The following is a 7,580-nucleotide window of genomic DNA, read 5'->3' as shown; positions in this document are numbered from 1 at the left end:
TCCCCACCGGGTGTTTGCTGGGTCAACAGTAAAAAACCTGTTTGCCAAGCTTTGTTCAAACAGGGCACAAGTAAGAATTAGGTCCCCTCGGAGACGATGGTACTCCAGGGGAAAGAGATCAACCATCGCGAGACGCGTTTCATAGTCCACGGATTTGAGGCCAACAACCATTCTCGTAGCGGCCCGCTGGACACGCTCAATGAGGGTGACGTCGCTCGAGCGTCCTGAGTAGACAGCTTGGTTGGCGTACTCCAGGAGTGGTCTGACGTAGGCCCCATAGAGTATTTGGAAGTCCATGCGAGTGATACGGGAGAATGTGCGTCGGATCATCCGTAAAATGGCGAATGCCTTTTGGGCCGATTTCTCATGGTGTAGTGAGAAGGACAAGTTTGAGGAGACCCAGATACTCAAATCCTTTATGGCATCTATCATCATGGTATTTTCTGGTCCCTTTTCACCATGCATAAAAAAGGCACTCGCTGAATCCCCTCCAAACGACACATGGACGCACTTTTCATAATTCAGAGGAAGGTGCCAGTCCAACGACCGCTGCTTTGCAGTATCTACATCCACTTCGAGGACACTGGCATTTGAACTCCAGGATTTCATGTCGTCCGCAAAATGTAGACATGGGCTTGCAATAACATCTGGAATATCGTTGACGTAGATAAGAAGCGGCACTGTTCTCACGACGGAGCCTTGAGGAAATCCAATGGAGACCGGCGCTGGAGAAATGTAGGTCGAACCTATTCACACTCGGAATGATCTGTGCGACAGGAACGCCTTGATCCAGCGAAGGATTTTCCCTTGATTCCCGTAAGACTCGAGTTTGTGGAGCAGCGGGACGTGTGTGACCCTATCAAATGCTTTTGAGAAGTCGAAAAATATGCCATCCGATATGAATCCTTCGTCCTTGGCTTCGGTTGAGCAAGGGCGGTGTGGGAGAAATCCGTGTTGACCTGGAGGTATCAGGTTGCTGGAAGTAAAGTGATCTATGATAGCTCGCTTCAGAATGCGTTCCATCACCTTGCACGGCACGATAGTGAGGCTTATAGGCCTACAGCTGCCAGGCGATAGTCGGTCACCAGTTTTGTAGATTGGCGTGACAATCGCTTCCTTCCAAGCAGGGGGAAGGCGACCTTCGTCAAGTGACTGACGAAGCACTAGGTGTAGATTATTTGCCAGTGTGGAGCACGTTTCCTTCAGGATCCTTGCATGGACCTCCTCGGGCCCCAACGCGCAGAATGGGTTGATCTTGTCCAAGAGTTGACGAATGTCCTCCACCGTGAAGACCACGTCGGTTAGAGGCTGTTCGTAGTTTCACCTTGACAAGGGTGGATGTGACGAGGACGCTGGAGCTGGGTATAGACACGCATAGTGTGCTCTGTAAACCTCGGATACCACTGTCTAGTCACTCGTCGGTCCTTCAAGGAGAACGCGGATGGCTTGTTTCCGCGGCAATGTATCGTGTATTAAAACAATACGTTTTTGTTTTTTCGAGCGAGGTCCAGAATGGTGGCTTGTCTTCGTGTGTTCCATTGGCGGATTTCCGAATTACAGCGATTCCGCATTTTACGAAATGCCAGCTCATCTTCTGTGTCCCCTGTGGTCAACTTTTTGAAAAAGAGTTGGGATCTTTTTTCCAGAAGTCGCCGAATCTTTTTTGGCAGCCTGCGGCTCATCCGAGTGCGTGCCGGTTTTCTTGGGACGAATGTCGCATCCGCCTCGTGGACTATCTGGACAATGGTCCTATATGGTTCTTCCAGCGGAGCTGGTCTCAGTGTGGCTAGTTCAAGGAAGATGCGCATTCCTGAGAAGTCTGCACGGCAGAAGTCTCGAAACCACGTTTGAGGTTTGGGATGTCTGGCCCAATAGCAGATGAAATCAAAGGTCAGCACACAGTGGTCGCTATGCCCCAGTGGAGCGTTAATTGTTACTTGATCAACGAAGTGTCTTTCGTTGGTGATGACCAAATCCAAGAGGGATGGTGGTTGGCCTGCGCGGTATCTGGTGGGTGCAGCGACATGTTGGGTCCAAGCGCTCTGTTGAACGACTTCTAACAGCACCTGTTGTGATACATGGAATTCATGCGCTAAAATGGTTCCCCCCTCAAGGTTCCTTCTATTTGAATTGCAGTGAATTGGGTTAAGCAGGAGTTAATTTATGTTGTAGATCCATGGCGACGTAATTGTCACCTCCAGCGAACGTTTCTATGCTCAAGTGCGTTTTTCAGAACTAATGATAACCCACTTAGAACTACTACGAGTTTAGTTATTGAGATCAGTTCCAAATGTGCAACCTTCGTGAATTATTGTTAGGGACTTTCTCCTTGCCTTGTTGCATTCATTTTGACTGTAAGAGAGTAGATGTCAAGTCTTTATATGATTGGCTGACTCAGGAACAGCTCTAGGGGAATGTCATTTGTCGGTTTACAATATGTGCTGCGTTGTGGTCCGAATACCTCATAAACGCACCGATCAGTCAGTCCCACGAAGAAATAGCGACTACTTTTTCATGGGCTATATGAACGCAAGTGGACGAAGAGTTAGTGCCCATCTAACCACAAGCTAATGATATCCCAACCACTGGTGACCAATCTCCTATGAGCAAATCGCAAAGCTCAGTGGACTGAGTGACAGCCAAAGGATCTACGACCAGTTACCACACTTTACCTTTCAGTATATCGATATATTGCCAGGTGTCAAATTTAATAGTGTTGTTCGTTCTGTCTGGCGCAGATGACGTGCTTCCACTCGCCAGATCAATATTCAGCGAACTCACCTGGACAGGAAAATATTATCACTTCGAAAGCTTTTAGCCCGCTTACCAAAAGTACGGAGAAATTGGCGAACAGAAAGTGAAATAAGAGGATGTCCGTAAAAGATGTCATTCAAAAATTACCGTTCAGATGGGAACAGAATGCTAGACAAGTTCGGCTTCGTTTACAGACAGACTTCGACAGACTTTCGCACTCGATGCTTGGAAATTCCGTCCAGTCCAGTCGATCACCGCTTGCTGGTCTACGGCATGTGCAAAGAACCAAGGCAGTTTCGGAAGAGTTTGATGAAAAATCAACAGATTTATTGTTGGGCAACGTTTTTCCCTGGACAAGGGCTACATCAGATCATCGGGCTGAGGATAAGATATGAACTAATCATCGAGATCTCCTCCTACTGGAAGTCCCAGACAGTGATGCATGCCGCCGTGGGAGCTTGTTCTTCTGTGCTTGTTAGCAAGTTTTAGAACCGAAGAAGGAAATTTACATAAATTCGGGTCACATCTAGGGTCTGGTTCTTTCGGTTCAGTTCACGTGAAGATTCCCCTTGACACTCGTTCACAGTGTCTGTCTGGGTTAATGCTAAGGCACCTGGGTAATGGGGAGGGATTGGGTTGGCCCATCTGTTGACGATCCTATCTGATTGATAATCACACACCTCTAGGCGTCAGTTCGGCTTATCTAAAACCACTCTCCCTAAGCTCACCAGTTTGACATCTATTATTTCATGCTGGTATTATTAGCGATTTCTACCGTCTTGGCCGTTGTGGTGTACTCCCATAATCCTGGGTTTGTGTCTAGCCAATATCCCGCTATCACTGAGTCCCTGACTAGTTCCTCATATTCATCTGTAGTTCTTGGAGGTTTAGTAGTTCTTCTCCTGTGCTCACCAATTTCTGTGTTTAGCTCATTGATAGTCTGTCCTTCGTGAACTTCGGTGAAGTCACTGCAATTGGGTTTCGTATACTCATTTCCAACCGGGAGACGGTACTTCAGCTACACAGGTACTGAAAGCAAAGTCCTTCCTTTCTGGAACACTATTCTAATGTAGCTGCGTTTAAAACCCTCCGACTAACCGCAAATGTTCTCGACCTGTTTGGAGGAAGGACAGCGGTACCAGGTACCGGTACCGGGACAACATCGTTCTCAGTTGTCACCAGATCAATTCCACTGGATACCCACTGTTCTGAAGTCTGTGTTTCATCTACAGTTGAGCTGCTATGCGGTCAACGTTTGCTGCACACGATTTTTTATAGCTCGACTAAATACTGATGAAGTGACGCGAGTGTGTACCGATTTGGGATGGGTGGACGAGGAGTTTAAGACCGCAAATATACATGCTAGTTTCCGAATGGCAGTTTTCACTCCCTGTCACTCTTATGAATCATACCAAATCCTGTGTCTTTGTTAGCAAATTTATACAAGTTCTTCCATGTATTCTGTTGGAATTTATGCGAAGAATCTAGCTAGTTTGTGTTGTGGCGAACGTGTCTTCAGTTGATGTTCTGATTTGGAGTTTTAGGACTAATACCGAGACGGAGACTAAAAATGTGACAGAGTAAATATGGAAAGGGCGAGTGTGTGAACACGGGGACTATCACTCATACCAGAGCGGCTGATGGCCCAGGCGGTGGAAGTGGCTAAGCATTCCAGAATGAATAGGATAGACGGCGTGGAACTGGTATGCATATGCAGGACGAGTACACTCATTTGCATACCTATTTGATTTTTATGAGAGAGTCAGGTGGGACCCAATTGAATCTATCGTTTATGATTTTCTTCGGCAATTTCGTCTACTTTAGTTTAGTTTAGTTGAGTTGAGTTGAGCCGAGTCGACACCTGGTGGTGTGTGGGTGTCAGTCAACGCGACCCGAACTCACGTAATTCCTCCAAATTCCATTAGCATCAGCCCACTCAAACAGATCAACGTCTGTCAAGAGAAATATTCCCGTGAGCTGAACCGGGAGAACCAGATCCCGGATCTAACCAAAGTGCACGCAAGCTTCCCTTCCACACTGCAGTGGTCTCAACTCTTCCTTGTATACACCAAAGAACGGGCTCCCTCAGCCGGTACACAGGAGTAATTTGGAGAGTTTGCTGATTGGTCTTTAAAGTTGACCAGCCCGATAACCTAGTCTCTTGGCCTGACGAATTTCGTGTGTACTAAGCGTGACATTGTGCAAATATGAACCAACCGATTTGTTTCAAACCTTTCTGAAAGGGTGTGACGAGTCTTGTCTTACCTCGATAAGGCTGGCATTTACACACGTCTACACCTCTGGTACTTTGATCCCATCTGACCCGGGAGCTGATGACCTTTACTCTCTGTATCGATTTCACTGAACACTCGAACTAAGTGTCGATCATTCCGCCCCCAACCTTGCATCCAAATGGTTGAATTCAGTCCACCCTGTTTTCATGTTTCTGCTTGTTCAGAAGCCACCACTAGATCAGTGAAACGAAACAGGAAGTTTGCGCAAAATATAAAGGGTTGTCTCCCAGATGTTTTGTCAGAGTAATAAAATTCAACACATACTCGCGTGTACTCTGTGAATAGATTGAACAACGAAAAAATTCTTTCACGAATTTGCACAAGGGAAAAACGAAACCGATTTGGAACGTACCGCGCCATGAATCCGGAACAACTTGGAAATCCGATTCTCGGGGATCCAGTTGAGGATGCGGCTTCGGCAATAAATGTTTGAGTTCAAAGCCGTATTTTGGCGGAGTTGGAATCCGGAAGACAGCAGGTCAATGGGCCTGTAACATGAACAAATGCTTTCAACCACTGGTCCAGTCGTCACTCTGGCCGGCAGTTTTTACAGGTGGTAAAGCAAAACGTCTATTTGCAGGAGCAATGGAAGGCTCAGGGCTTGTAAGGCTGGTTTGGTGTGGGTCCACTGCTTGGAATAATCACACTGCACTGAGAGTATTGATGTACCATGGGGGCCCCTACGTACGCACTAGTGGTTGATGGCGTAACAGCTGGTCGATGGCTTGATATGGGACTCTGTAAGTCTCATCGGTGAATGCATCAATAGTTTGCATGCTTGTGGGGCTGTTCGTTTTGCCGATCATACGGGATGTAGGAGTACTTAGGGGGCCGCTGAAGTCGATTTCGCATCCCAGGGGCGGGACATGTGAACCAGAGTCAACAGATTCTTATGTGAGGCACCAGTGCGAGGTGCATAGTTACAGTATAGAGTGAGCGTGCCCCGTCACCCACCAGTACTTGCGCCGACGAGTGCCACAATGCCACACAAAACTGTCTGTTGGACCCAGGTCTTGTACCCCACGCTCATGACTGTGAGCTCTCCACCCCTATTTCTGGGTATCCACAAATGATATCACTGACCTCCACCACGCCAGCGAGATCGACTGCTGATTTCAGAGATACGGTAACTAAGCAGCCCACACATGAGGCTGTAGTGGAGAATGACAGCACAGCTTCTCACCCTAGACCTCCTGACCTAATGACACTTCGTGTCTCCCCACCAAAGCGCTTCCTTCGACTCAAGCACCTGCTGTCCAAGCCTCAAACCTTAACCACTTCTGCTGTACCGACTCCCCGAGCTCCTTCTCTTCACCCTTCCACAAACCTGACTAAACCCGCACTCCCCCGTAAGCACATCTGTAGCCCCTCTAGCCATGCAACCTAGTTCCCTGCCAGGATCTCTAAACCACAACTACCGTTACGTAATCCTAAACCCTATCAAGTTCCGCCCCTCTGGAAACCTGCGTACTATATGCCTGGGATCCCTTTTCAGCAACTACCTACTCACCACAGCCTCCGTCCTATCCGAAGCCACGTGCAGCCCCATCTCTACGACATTTAGCTGTATCTCAGCTTCCTACTCCAAACCCCCTTCAACTATAGCCAACGCAGAAGATTTCTGCTCACTCCCAACGGATCTCACCCCTCCCAGAGAGTCTGACTATACTATTAACTTCCTCACTGCACCCTGTCCCCTCTCCTCACCTTGCATCTCTTACTATAAACCTCTTATTCCATCTTCTCCAATCAGTTACCCGTTCCATCCGCCCTCTACGATTCGATGATGAAGGCTCTACAAAACAGATCCAACCGACCTCTCAGTGCCCCTGCCTCGCCCCCTCATTCTCTGTCTCTTAAACACTTCTACTCTCCTTCCATTCCGCGTTACCTAAATCCCGCTGTTTCTGTTTAGCTACCACACACGGTACCACCTCCTGACTATGTCGATTATATTATTACAAACAATTGCCCCAACCAGCCTGTTACTCTTTTCCATGGAGCTCCGCTAGCTGCCCTGCCGCCCAAACGCTGCCTAGGTATCCATCGCGGTACGCCCCATCATCTTCTTTTCACGTATCTTTACCTGGTCCTACTTCGCCCACTAATTCAAGAACCCCCGATTCCCCTGTCTCTACTCCATTTCATACTGACCGCCCTGGGCTTTACAACTTCTTGCTGGCAACATTAACCACCTACCCCGATCCTGCTAGCACTCTTTCTGTCGTTCTAATCAACACTCGCTCTCTCTTACCTAAATTGCACCACATCCAAGCTATTTCCACTATAGCTCGTCTAACCTTCATTTGCACCACAGAGACGTGGCTCTCTCCTAGCACATCTGATGCTCTTATCTCCCTACCGGGATACACTATCTTCCGTTCTGATCGTTCCCACCGCCGTGGAGGGGGCTGCCTCATATACGCCAGAACTGAAATGGAAGTGTCCACCATTGACGATCCACTATTGGCGGAGGCTCCAAACTCTGTTTGGCTTTTTGCCTGTCGGGCTAATCCGCCGTTCATCCTCGGG

General features: G+C 48.0%; 1 protein-coding gene across 1 annotated transcript in view; it reads right to left on the bottom strand.

Moving 5' to 3' along the window:
* Nucleotides 1–609, bottom strand: part of T265_09677 (hypothetical protein) — a gene marked incomplete at both ends in the record, with an annotated part of 80,807 nt that extends 80,198 nt beyond the window's left edge. The window contains one exon of the mRNA XM_009175832.1: nucleotides 38–609. Coding sequence (XP_009174096.1) covers nucleotides 38–609 — 572 coding nt within the window. The remainder of the gene's footprint in view (nucleotides 1–37) is intronic.
* Between the last annotated feature and the right edge of the window lie 6,971 nt (nucleotides 610–7,580).

This window comes from Opisthorchis viverrini, assembly GCF_000715545.1.
Source record: "Opisthorchis viverrini unplaced genomic scaffold opera_v5_297, whole genome shotgun sequence".
Taxonomy (NCBI): Eukaryota; Metazoa; Platyhelminthes; class Trematoda; order Opisthorchiida; family Opisthorchiidae; genus Opisthorchis; species Opisthorchis viverrini.
Note: the sequence above shows the minus strand (reverse complement) of the source record. Positions and strands in the feature narration are given on the sequence as shown.